A 13,537-nucleotide genomic window follows, 5' to 3' on the forward strand; every position below is an offset into this window, starting at 1 on the left:
CTAGCTACAAATTAGCTATCTTTGATCTCCATTTATCATTGTTTTGCCCACCTTGAAATGTATACTCTTGAGGTGAAACCTTGGCTTCAGTGAAGTCAATGGGAGTTTTGCCACTGACTTCTATGGGAACACATTTTCATCCGTGGTGCATTGATTAAATAGACTGAGAAGTTTATGTAGCTTAACTCATGTCATGGCCTTTGTATCATTTTCAGAAATACTGTTGTGTAACTTCCTACACCTTCTGAGTGAATCACCTCAATTAGTATTATAAGTCACCAACCAACAGGACACTACTGCAACTATTTCTTTCACCATGCCCAGCAGGACACCAGCTTAAACAGTGCTGCAGGATGTTAGGATTGTAGACATGTACACCTACAGAGGATTAGAGGATTTGTATAGTAGTTTTCCTCCACAAAACCAAACAAATGTCTGGGGAAAGTCCTCCTTTATATTAGAGGGGGTGCAAATGTCAGAGATAGATTTTGAACCCTCAGAGTTTGGGGCTGTGCAGATTCTTGATTTTGTTTTAACCTGTTATAAAGTTAGGCATCATTTGCAGAATTTGGATTTCAGTTCAGGTTCAGATTACAAAACCCCTCAAATTTGGGGTAGTAATGACTAAAGCTGGAGCAACAGCTGTAGTTAACGTTACCTGGGCATTTCTAAGGCACATTTTCTTCATTAGATCTGTTTGCTCAAATGTTCCTGAACCTTTGTTGTACTGGAAACCTTATCTAGTTGGCCACAGCCCTTCAGCTGGCCACCTGAACATTCTATCTCCAGTGAGAGAAACCGGTGCTAGCTAAAAGTATTCCTAAGCAAGTAGTAAGGAGAGCCATTTACCCATAAATTCTAACTTCTGGCGAATAGAAAGCTTCCCTCTTCCTCCTCATCCTGCAAATTCTTAATCACATGAGGGATATCAAGGAGGTTGCTGGTTTGGATGGTCCCAGTCCATTTGGGCCCTGTGTGTATGAGATGGGCTGGGAGGGTTGTACTCCCCACCTCCCTTCAGGGACATGGAATGCTGTGTACTGCCTCAAACTCAGGGATAGTCATGGCTGTTATTCTGTATTCCTGTCCTCTGTTCTCTTTATGTGGTGTTTGAATAGGTACATATATGCATATCAATCATGAACACTTTTCAAAACTATGTTCATGTAAAATTTAAGATTTAATTTAAAAAAAACGGAATATCTAGCCTTTCTGGTTGGGAAGATAACCTTTCAAATAAGACTGTGCAAGGCTGTCTTTCTGAATCTGCAGAGATGTAAAATGGAACAAAAGCTTTGCCTGGCATGAATTGCCCCCATTCTTCTGAATGGAATGTTAACTCTGAACCCAAATAATAACAATTTATGGCAAATTTTTCAAAGGAGACTTGTGATGTACCTGTGAAAGTGTGCACGCATATGCAGATTTACACTTATTTATGCACATACCAACACTGTGCATAAAACTCTGGTAACTGAACGCACAGATGGTCATTTGGATGTCTATCCATTTGTGCATGCGATTGTGGTTAATGTGCATGCAAATATAGATTAGCAATTGTGTCCCCTATTTTGCAGAGAGTATTGATAATTTGACCTTAAATGTCAAATTTCTAAACTATTTCTCGGTAGATCTGTTTAATAGAAACATCCTGCAGTTCTGGGGGAGACTGTAGTAGAGCATCACTACCATTTTTTGTCTCAGTTTGACCCCAGTTAAATAAGAATGAACACTGTTAAGCACATAAGAATGGCCATACTGGGTCAGACCAAAGGTCCATCCAGCTCAGTATCCTGTCTGCCGTCAGTGGCCAATGCCAGGTGCCCCAGAGGGAGTGAACCTAACAGGTAATGATCAAGTGATCTCTCTCCTGCCATCCATCTCCACCCTCTGACAAACAGAAGCTAGGGACACCATTCCTTACCCATCCTGGCTAATAGCCATTAATGGACTTAACCTCCATGAATTTATCTAGTTCTCTTTTAAACCCTGTTATAGTCCTAGCCTTCACAACATCCTCTGGCAAGGAGTTCCACAGGTTGACTGTGCGCTGTGTGAAGAACTTCCTTTTATTTGTTTTAAACCTGCTGCCCATTAATTTCATTTGTTAGCCCCTAGTTCTTATATTATGTGAACAAGTAAACAACTTTTCCTTATTCACTTTCTTCACACCACTCATGATTTTATATACCTCTATCATATCCCCCCTTAGTCTCCTCTTTTCCAAGCTGAAAAGTTCTAGCCTCTTTAATCTCTCCTCATATGGGACCCGTTCCAAACTCCTAATCATTTTAGTTGCCCTTCTCTGAACCTTTTCTAATGCCAGTATATCTTTTTTGAGATGAGGAGACCACATCTGTAAGCAGTATTCAAGATGTGGGCGTACCATGGATTTATATAAGGGCAATAAGATATTCTCCATTTTATTCTCTATCCCTTTTTGAATGATTCCTAACATCCTGTTTGCTTTTTTGACTGCCGCTGCACACTGCGTGGACATTTTCAGAGAACTATCCACGATGACTCAAAGATCTCTTTCCTGATTAGTTGTAGCTAAATTAGCCCCCATCATATTGTTTGTATAGTTGGGGTTATTTTTTCCAATGTGCAGTACTTTACATTTATCCACATTAAATTTCATTTGCCATTTTGTTGCCCAATCACTTAGTTTTGTGAGATCTTTTTGAAGTTCTTCACAGTCTGCTTTGGTCTTAACTATCTTGAGCAGTTCTCAGACTATAGTAGTACACAAGAACAAAAAGCATGGTAAAGACAAATATGGTGGCAACTTTTTTTTTTTTATTTCTATGGCTTCTCTCCCTCCCCACATTCAAATGAGAAGTGCTGGAACATCCAAGTGAAGGATTGGGGGCGGACGGGGAAGTACAGGAAAGGGAATTCTGATATTGTCAGGATGAATCACAGGCATGATCTCTGACACACTTCTTTCTCCAGCAGCTTGTTACAGTAAGAACAATAATTAACGTGCAGGAGGGGAAAGTGCTTGCATTGTGGTTTTCCTGCATGGAGCAGGTCACAAAGGTTACATTGCATCCTGAGATGGCTTTGCTGGCTTCACACGGCTCAAGCAAAACACTGACGCTAGTGACTGACCCGACGTTCTTTGGCTGTACATGCTGTATTTGTGTGTCCACCTTTATTTCGTACCTTACTAGTGAGAGTAAATTGCAGGGCCAACAAACATTACATATCAGAGGGGTAGCCGTGTTAGTCTGGATCTGTAAAAAGCGACAAAGAGTCCTGTGGCACCTTATAGACTAACAGATGTATTGGAGCATAAGCTTTCGTGGGTGAATACATATAAATTCTGAAAACCATAAGATTGAATCTAGTTTTGGAGTGGAGAAAATGTGAATCATAATGGTTAGGTTTAAAGACCAGATATCAGGAGGATGTTTTTTTGTTGCCTTTATCAGAATAATATGAGACTGGGTCACAAGAAATCTGAATATGATCTGTGTCCTGAACTATAAGACAAACAGAGCATAGCTACTGTATAGATCTCCTTGGCTTCTACTGTGCCATGCAACACTGTGACCCTAAGAGCACTCCAGTGTCAGGTGGCAAGGGACTCCCTGGTACAGAGCAGTGAATTTCAGATGGTCTGACCAGCCCAGTGTACCCCAACTCACTTTGTCATAATCTGTATCTAAAATGGGTCATGTAAGGTATCATACGCAAACTGGTGACACATGGGTGATTTAATTTCATTGTGAAATGTATGTATTAACGCTATAAGAAGAATTATGGATACTCACTAATATTATACTTTAAAGTCTGTGACCAAACAAAGATGGAAACACGTTTCCCCCCAGAGAGGAGGGAAGGCAGCTATCTATCTATCTCAAGTAAAATTAAGGAAGGTGCGACCAGAAAAAATAGAAGCCCCATTTATGTATACAAATCAGCAGGGGGGTGGGAAGTCCACAGGAAGGTAAGAATAGTATGAGGTCATCCTGAGTCTGGGGACAATACAGTGAGTTTGGGAAAATTTAAGGAGAAAAGAAGAAACCATCTTGATATCCATCACAAAAGATCTTTCACCTAGGAAGACCAGGGAAACCAGCACCTTGTACTTATGAAGGTCCTGACTCAGAGAAAGTCAGCCACGACTGGAGGTAAAAAGATTAGTAAGAAATCTATCTTAACCAAGGCTGTAGTTTGTTGAGTTTTAGCCACTAGAAAACATATTTTATTTTTTATTTGTTGTAACCATTTTGTCTTCATTCTTTGCACTTTGAGCAGAGAGTGATGTGGTGTTTTATAAGACACATGGCTTCAGGACTTTAATCCCTAAGAAGAATGACCCTAAAACATGCTGCTAGGAGCGCCTTACAGTTGTTGCTAAAAGGAATTTATACATTTAAAAAAAATCCAAAGTAGTTAGACCCGGTATAATAGACACAAGGGGATGACATCGCTGCATTTAAAGCACATGCTTTGGATCAGCAGCCTAGTTAAATGGAGCCCTTTAAGTTGTGAGGTTGGGAACACTGCTCTGAAAACCAAAGGCTGGTAACCTGATTTCCAGTTTCTTTCCTATCTTGGGATGAAAAAAAGCAGTGAGCATTCACATGTTTACCAACAACTGTCAATGTCAACTTCTTCTGCAGTGTTCATGCAGGAATCATTGGTTCAGGGTTTGGGCTGATTACCCTCCAGGCAGTGCTTGGCACATTTCAGAGAGGTGATAGAGATCTCTTTTTTCAGTGTATGTTGTAAGTCAGTGATCCTCAACCTGCGTTACAAAAAGCCAATGATACATCAGGCTTTGGTGACTGGTACATCAGGCTACAACTCTCTACCTTAATGATAAGCCTGTCTCTTGGGTATCAGAGCTCTGGCACAGCCCATCTCCTCTTCAGTGGTGTGTGGTCAAACCTGTAGTGGAGCTAAGGCAGCTCTAAGACTGGGCTTTGGAGCATCCTAGACTTGATTGCAGATTAGAACGCACACAGTCGAATACTAGGCTAAATTCAAGAGCTCTGAGACTTGCAGTGGCACAAAGCATCTGCAGTCTCCCTGCTGTCAGGGGACATACAGCACAGCAGCACAGCCTTAAAGGTGAGTGGCATTGGGATGGAATAGAGAGTGGCCAGGATGTGCATCTGTGGAGCGGAGATTAAAGCAGTTCTTACTCAGAAAACCCTCCGGGAAGGCCAGGCACTGGTAGTGCCATCAACCTTCACTCAGCTGAATCCCTCTGGGTACAACTGGCTGCACCAGCAAGAGAGGTTGTGATATTTGACCAGGGTTAATAAACACTTGTGAGAAGTAGAGAAATGGGGGGAGAGTGTGCAGTTTCCATGAACTGCACACTTCCATGAAGTTCTTGGAAGACCCATGAATCCTTTTAAAATGCCAGCACGATCTGTACTTGTTTTTCATAAGAATCTCGGTTACCCTAGAACTGAAGAGAGGTAATCAATAGCCATTTTATAGTCCCTCTGCAGTATACTGTACCTTTTACTTTAACTCATGGTAGTAGCTTCAGAAAAGTAAATCCACAAAGATTAATTCACAAACTTGAGTTGTAATCAATACATTTTAGGGATTTCTTGTTGTTGTTCTGCAGGTCCTGGTTGCTAAATCTCCCGTTGCTCCATTCTCAGCTTTTTTCTACACCATTGAAAATTCTGGTCTGGTTCTTCAAGGTAAGATCACAAAGGAGATTTTGTTTTACCAATGAGTATTTTAAGTAGGCTGAAGGCAGAAAATACTGTGATTGTTTAAAATGGTGCCTTGATAACTAATTAAAAGAATGTATTGGAGCAAGCTGGCTGACCAACACAATCACGCTGCTCCTTTCGTTATACTGTCTTGAATTATACTGTATTGTGTTGCTGCGTATTTCGATATATCTGAGAGCAAATGAGCCATGAAGTAATTAATCAAGTCTCCCAGTTTTCATTCAAGGTAAAACCAAATTATTCTGGTAGCATCTCTCCAGTAGGTAGGCTTCTCGTGGAGAAACATACATGTCTTGAAATATGATAAAAATATGCAATATTATATTGTCCCCCTCTTAGCCGTTAGACTGAGACCAATAAAACACAGGAAATCATTATCACTCCCCTTTCTTATACATGTCTTGTTGTGATCACCTTAAGGTGAAGGCCATCTGGCCATAAATACACCTATGATTCTGTATATGTATTGGTCTACTCATTTGTTGATATGTAAACCCCAGCTCACCATACTGAGTCCACCTTTTGCTGTACTGATCTTGGTTGGTTTCCATCCATTTTCCTAATTGATCCAATTTACCAGACTAAGTTCTTAAGGTAGACCCATTCAGATGTATGCGATCTGACCTGCTATGGAGTTAATATTGTTTAAAAACCTCAGTCTCACAATTCCTCGGTCTTCAGTGGCGCAGAAATCACTGGCCTATCCAGGGTCGGTGCAAGGATATTTTGCGCCCTAGGCGAAACTTCCACCTTGCGCCCCCCCCCCCCCTCTGATGTCAAGCCCCCACCTTCCTACGGCCAAGTTCCCCCCAGGGGCCCAGATGTTCACAAAGTGCAGGGGGCACGGGGGGGGGGCTGCAAAGAGAGGGGTCATATGGAGGTTCTTCCAGGGGGTGAAGGTGGCAGAAAGGGGGGTGCATGGGATTGTTGCAGGAGGTGGAGGGGGCCAAGAGATGGAGGGGGCGGGGGTGTAGTGGCAGGGAAGAGATTGCACAGAGGCAAAAGGGGCTCATTGCAGGGGGTGCAGTGGCAGGGAGGGAGTGGCACAAGGGAGAAGTGGGCAGGAGGGGGTTGTTGCAAGGTGCTGGCAGGTGGGGGGGTGTCTGTACCTGGGGTTGTTGCAGGGGGGTGAAGGTAGCAGAGAGGGGAGTGCACGGGATTGTTGCAGGCAGTGGTGAGCTGGAGCCGGTTCGCACCAGTTCGCAAGAACCAGTTGTTAAATTTAGAAGCCAGTGTAGAACCAGTTCCTAAAAGGGCAGGCGGGTGAGCAAACTCCAGTCTGCGGGCCACATCCGGCCCGCGGGATCGTCCTGCCCAGCCTGCCTGAGCTCCCAGCTGGGGAGGCTTCCCCGGCCCTTCCCCCAATCCCCTCCCCTTGCAGAGCCCCAGCGCACTGCGCTGCCAGCGCTCTGGGCAGCTCTGCAGCTCCTGCCACTTTGAGTGGCATGGTAAGGGGGTGAGGCTGCAAGCTCCCGCGGCTGCGCGGCATCCTTACACAGCAGAATGGTAAGGGGGCCGGGCTGGGGCTGGGAGGAAGGGTTGGATAAGGGGCAGGGAGCGATTGGAGGGGGCAGAGGCTCGCGGGGTAGTGGTCAGGGGACAGGGAATGGAGGTGGTGGTTGGGTAGGCGTGGGAGTTCCAGGGGGTCTGTCGGGGTGGTGGTTGATGGGGTCGGGGCAGTCAGGGGACCGGGAGCGGGGCGAGTTGAGTAGGGGGTGGGGTTCTGGGGGGCAGTTAGGGTGGGGGGTCTCGGGACGGGGTGGTCAGGGGACAAGGAGCGGGGGGGGGGGTTGATGGGTTGCGGGTTCTGAGGCGGGCAGTTGGGGGCAGGACGTGGGTTGGGGTCAGATGGAGGGGGAGACAGGCACGTGGGGCTTGTATTCACCGCGCGGTTCCCTACCGGGTCTTTGGCGGCACTTCGGTGGCGGGGGAGGGGGTCTTCACTCACTCCGGGTGAAGTACCTGGCACCGAAATGCCGCCGAAAACCCGGAGCGAGTGAAGACCCCTCCCCCGCTGCCCAAGTGCCGTGGAGGACCCAGTAGGGAACCGGTTCTTAGGATTTTGGGAGCTCATCACTGGTTGCAGTGGGTGGAGGTGGCCAAGAGGTGGAGGGGGCGGGGGTGTAGTGGCAGGGAAGATATTGCACAGAGGCAAAAGAGGCTCGTTGTAGAGGGTGCAGTGGCACGGAGGGGTTTGCACAAGGGAGGAGTGGGCAGGAGGGGGTTGTTGCAAGTGGCTGGCAGGCGGGTGTCTGTGACCGGGGTTGTTGCAGGGGGTGCAGTGGCAGGGAGGGGTTTGCACAAGGGAGAAGTGGATAGGAGGGGGTTGTTGCAAGGGGCTGGCAGGCAGGGGGGTGTCTGGGCCCGGGGTTGTTGCAGGGGGGTGAAGGTAGCACGGAGGGGTTTGCACAAGGAGGAGTGGGCAGAAGGAAGATGGCAGGTGGAGGGGGGATCCCAAGGTTGATGCAGGGGTGAAAGTGACCGTGGTGGCTGGGGGGGGGGGGGAGATTGCTGGGTGAAGGTTGTCCAGAGGCAAAAGTGGCAGGACAGGGTGGGTTGTTGGGGCAGGGGGTAAACGGGGGAGAAAGTAGCTGGTCGGTGGGTGTTGGAGGGAGTGGGTCTGGCTGGGGGAGGGGTGCCTGGGTTGCTCCCACATACACCATTCCCCAGGCCAGGGACTGGACCTGCCCACCCCCCGGCACTCTGCGGCCCCGTGCGGCTCCCCGCGGCCTGGCTAGGTACCTTGCAGGCGGAGTAGGCACCTAGCTTCCCTGCCCGAAGAGCAGAGCACAGCTGCGCCTTCTTCCCCGCACTGCGGGCCAAGCCGGGCTCCCCGCCGCCCCCGAGGTTCTCAGCGGCGGCACAGGCAGCTAGCCCCCCCGCGCCTGAGCCTCCTGCCGCTGCTGCCACTGAGAGCCCCAGGGGCGGCGGGGAGCCCGACTCAGCGCGGGGAAGAAGGCGCAGCTGCTAGTGCTAGACCCTCCCCTTCCCCGTTCTGCCGCCAGCTGCTCCCCCTGGGGGAGGGACTAGCCACGCCGCTGGCGGCCCCTCAGGAGGCAGGGAGCAGCAGCAGCCTTGTGCTCCGCTGTTTAAAATTTTGGGGGGGGGCGTCACTTTTTGGCACCCCCAACCACTTGGCGCCCTAGACGGCCGCTTAGTCTCCCTAGTGGTTGCACCGGCCCTGGGCCTATCTGATCCTATGAAACACTGTAAGCCTTGAATTTAACTACATACCAAAAAGCCATACTGCCAGACTAAATGGCTGGATTCTGCTAGGATAGGCTTGGATCTGTGGCAACTTAGATTGTAAGCTCTTTGGAGCATGGGCTGTCTTTTTGTTCGTGTTTTTACAGATCCTAGCACTGTGTTGTCCTGGTCCATGACTGGGCCTTGTAGGTTCTGCTTACGGTAATACCACTAATAATAACAATATACAATGGTCAGAGAAAAAGGATACTCGGACGATTTTCAGTGCAATGGATCCATTTTTGTTTGTTTGACTCAGTTGTGTGCTTGTTTGTGGTGTCCACTAGTTGCTCTCTAAATAGTTGGACACTATATCCAATGCATTCTTACTTGTGCTGGAAGCTTAATCTGCCTCATTTGGTATCAGTAATCTAAACAGGCTACAGAATAGGGTTACCATACATCTGGATTTTCCCGGACATGTCCAGCTTTTTGGGCCTCAAATCCCCGTCCGGGAGGAAATCCCAAAAAGCCAGACATGTCCAGGAAAATAGGGAGGGGGAGAGCCCGGCAGTGCGGGGCCGGGGCTGGGCCGGGGCCAGCAGTGCTCGGCCGGGGGCTGGGGCCGGGATGGGGCTGGGGACGGCGCCGGCGGTGCTTGGCCAGGGGCTGGGCCGGGGCTCGGGGTGCTCGGCCGGGGGCTGGCGCCCCAGGGCCCGAGCCGAGCCGGCGGGAGAGCCTCTTGGCCTGGGCCAGCCGGCCGCTGAAGGGAGCCGCTTGGCCCGGGGGTCCCGGACTGGGCCAGGCCGGGCCGCGCCGCACCCCGCCCCAGCCCCAGCCCCAGCCCACCTGCTGCCTCCCTGTTTCAGGCTTCCCACGAACATTTGATTCGCGGGAAGCAGGGGAGGGGGAGGAGCAGGGAGCGGAGCGTTCAGGGGAGGGGGCAGAGTTGGGGCGGGGACTTTGGGGAAGGGGCGAGGTTGGGGCGGGGAAGGGGCGGAGTTGGGGTGGTGGCGGGGCCCGATGGAGTGTCCTCCTTTTTTAAAACTAAAATATGGTAACCCTACTACAGAAGTCAGGGACAATTTTCTTTACTTTAAGTGGAGTAGACTGGTAGGAGTGGGTATGGATATTTTTAGACTCAGCTCAGAGCAAAAGAAAGGGCTGTTTTATGTCTGTCCCAAACATCTTCATAGTTCTGGAGGATAATTCTAACCATAATTAGCAAAGTGGACCCATCTCCTGATGTATCTATCCCCAGACACTAACACTGAAAATCCTTCCTTCCCAAAGGTCTCTTCTGTCAGAACATGGAAGTGTTTGTCTGGTGCATATTTTTGTTTGTTTGAGTCCACTTTCTTCAACCAGTAGTACAGATTCCCCGTTGATTGGATCCTGCCCTTTCAGAGATACAGATTGGCCTGGTCATTTACCATGATCATGGAGTAGGAGCCTCTTATAGCTGGCTTTTAGACTGCACGGTTGCAGGGATATGGTAGTTGCTTTTTGCACTTTATCCTCTGTCTTCAGGTGTAAAATGTTAAGTCACTTTTTTTTTTTTTTTGAAAGGAGGATAAAAGATATACCCAGATTAATCTAAATAAATCCTTTGTCATACATTCTTTACACATCTAGAAAGCAGTTTGAAACTCTTATTTGTTTTAGCCACGTATTAGATTTTGACCAGGCAGTTATAATTTCAAATCCTTTTTCATTTGTTTGTTAGCTATTTTCCCTTTCTTATTGCTGTGGAAAGTTGACTTTAATTAAAGGAAACCAAGGTCCTGTTTTCTCTAGTAATTTTCCACAGGCTATTCCATTTAGTAGTTAACCTCCTAACCAGAGACCAGACTCCAGTGTCTGAACCTTAGATGTCACAGGACTCAATCTGAGTCTGTGCTTTTACATAACCCACCTCTGTTCTTCTCGGTTCTGTTTAATGAGTTCAGTGTTTTTGAGAAATGGTGTCTAAGCACTAAGGCCCTGTTTATCGATTCCTTACTTACACTTGTGAGCACTTTCTCAGATGAGTAGAGTCTCATTTACTTGAATGGGGTTACTCCTGTGAGTGAGTGTTCTACATTCAGCCCCAAAATGACTGTTGTTATTGTTGTTTCATTTATTCTGTTCTGAGCACCAAAAATGGGCTTGGTACTGCTCAAAACACAGAGGAAGGAGTGTAACAAAACATTTGGAAATGACTGAGTGTCAGATAGGAGGATACCTAACCTGCCAGCCAAGAGGTAACTGGGTATCTAGTACAAGGGGAGACCAGGCTTCTGCCTGAAAAGTGCCTGGGAACTGTGGGAGAGGTAGAACCTGTGCTTCTTTCTGAAGAGAGGCTAGATGCTGAGTAATGGGTGACAATTAGGCAGCTAGCTGAGGCATGTCTGGCGAGAGTTGGTACCTGTGCTGCTGGCTGAAAGGCAACTTACTACTAACAAATGGAATCTATCCCATAGGCTGATAGCAGAGGCAGCTCTTCCATTCAGTCTTTGTTGTGCATAGCAGTCGGTGTCAGGACGGGGAGCACATTCAGGGCGTCTGACAAGAGAACAAGGGGATGAGTGTGGGAACTGGTGAGAAACAGCAGCTGTCTGAAATGAAATGCCCAGGATTCTTTCCTCTAACTGTGGGGGTCCCATCATTAGTCTATTACCCATGAGGCCATAAACAAATTGACATTGAAAATGTACCTGGAAATTCCTTGATTATAAAGGAGGAGAGGGGAATAAAAGACAAAGTGAAAGTTTGATTTAACAGCTCCACAAGCAATTCCCATTGCCACCTCTGAGGGATTAGGATATGTGAAATGGGCTAAAATCAGGAGGAGCTTCCCCCCCCCCCTTTTGTTCCATGGACCAGAGGATAATAAATAGCAGGAGAGGCAGTGCGGCTAGTTAGGGATTTCACAGGCTGCTATTTGATGCAGTTTAAGGATCTCTTCTGCTATTGTTGCAATTAAAATGGAAAGCGGAACTGTTCTCCATTTGCAAAAGTCTCCAGCGTCCTTAGGAAAAGAGGGCTGAGAGCAAATGGCTATTAACATGGTAATGCTGCCCATTCGGAGGAGTGCATCAAAATCCTCTTTGTTGATGTAAATTGCTGCTCTGTTTGCCTGGTGTCTTTGGATCTCATGGCCTCAGTATAAGCACAGAAAATTGTTCAGAGAGACTCTAATGAAGGAAAAACCACACCTCTTATATCATTTGAGAAGAGCTCCAAGCTGCCCAAGGTCACTGCAGAGAGAAACTTCTCTGCCTTTGTAAACTTGAAGCGTTCAGAGTTGAAAAGAATCCAATTATTCACTCCTTTTATTCCTGTTTTCAATCTAAAGAAATGCAACTTGACAATTGAAAAACAAGGATGACTAGTCAGAGGTTTAACCAAGGAAGCCAGCCTTCAGCCATCCTCATCCCCAACTTAAATATGGTGTGTAGGTGTGGATGTGTGTGTGCATTGGGGATGGGTGGGGGACTCAGAAAACCCCATTTGTTTTACGATATAATATAATGTAGATTCCTCATGAGTCTGAACTGTGACTTCAAAATCCAGTCCTGGCTGCAGATCAAACAGCCTCTACGTAAATAATCAGACAAACCAAAAGCCTGGATCCGAACATCCCAAAAATGTTGAGGTTTTTGAAATCTGGATCCAAATTGTATTGCTTGAGTCTCTCCACCCCCCACCCAAATGCAACATAAAATTGCAGTTAAAGTGAGGAAAGTGACTCTGTTAAAAAGAAAAATAATAATAATAACAACACATGGTTCCTTATTTATATGTATTCCCTTCCAGTGATTCCAGATCTACTTGACTAAATATGTAGGTTAAAAGATTATTTTTCTAACCATTAGTAGCATAAACTCCTCCTAGCATCAGAAAACTTAGCTGAGTTTTTTCAGAGTCACATGCCAGTTCTGGTAACTATTGCAGTCAGTGATTACCTGACAATTCTGTTTCTGATGCATGAGTCAGAATAGATTCCAGCTCGCTCTCCCATAGTTTTGGAGTTTCAATGGCACTAAATGGAACAAACATTTGTTTATGTATGTAAAGTTGGTAGATGCAGCTCAGCCACACGCCCACAAGCAGCAAGAAAATAAGCTGAATCAGAAGATGTCAGTTTTAGGCTGTATACTTCTCTGACTATAACTATTTGAGAAGCAACATTCTGAGCGAGATGTTGGACTCTCTATTATGGTAGCTTTAGTACAGATTCTGCTGCCTGTGAAATTGTCTCTCTCTCCTCCCACCCCAACCAAGTATCCTCTCTGTTAGTGAGAGGACAGTACTTAAAAAAATGACTGGGCAGAACAATGGCCATTTGCACACATATCTTCCTTTCCCATCCCCAAAGGATAAACCTACTGTGATTTTTCACTGAGTCCTAGTACCAGGTGATTTACCCAGTGCTCAGTGAAATAATTCACTCTTTATAAGAGGTACCGAAACACAAAGCAATAATATTTATGAGTGAGATGGGAGTTGGGATGAGAAATTACTTCTTTGGGGTTTTATAGATTCAGAGAGTTTAAGGCCAGAAGGGACTATTAGATCATCTAGTCTGACTCCTGTATAAAACAAGCCATAGAATTTCACTTAGTAACCCCTGTATTGAGCCCAATAACTTATTCTTG

The 13,537-nt window shown here is 46.7% G+C and overlaps 1 protein-coding gene across 18 annotated transcripts in view; it reads left to right on the plus strand.

The window, feature by feature from the left end:
- RAD51B (RAD51 paralog B) overlaps window positions 1–13,537 on the plus strand; it is a 682,929-nt gene that overhangs the window by 504,360 nt on the left and 165,032 nt on the right. For 17 of the 18 annotated variants that reach the window (XR_010600611.1, XR_010600612.1, XM_065592927.1 and 14 more), the window contains one exon: window positions 5,597–5,675. The exons of the other annotated variant lie outside the window; for it this stretch is intronic. Coding sequence is in view for 15 of the 17 variants with exons in the window: in XM_065592927.1 (XP_065448999.1) it covers window positions 5,597–5,675 (79 nt within the window). In the remaining 2 variants the exon portion in view is untranslated. The remainder of the gene's footprint in view (window positions 1–5,596; window positions 5,676–13,537) is intronic. 18 annotated transcript variants of the gene reach the window in all.

Source organism: Chrysemys picta, chromosome 4, assembly GCF_011386835.1.
Source record: "Chrysemys picta bellii isolate R12L10 chromosome 4, ASM1138683v2, whole genome shotgun sequence".
NCBI lineage: Eukaryota > Metazoa > Chordata > Testudines > Emydidae > Chrysemys > Chrysemys picta.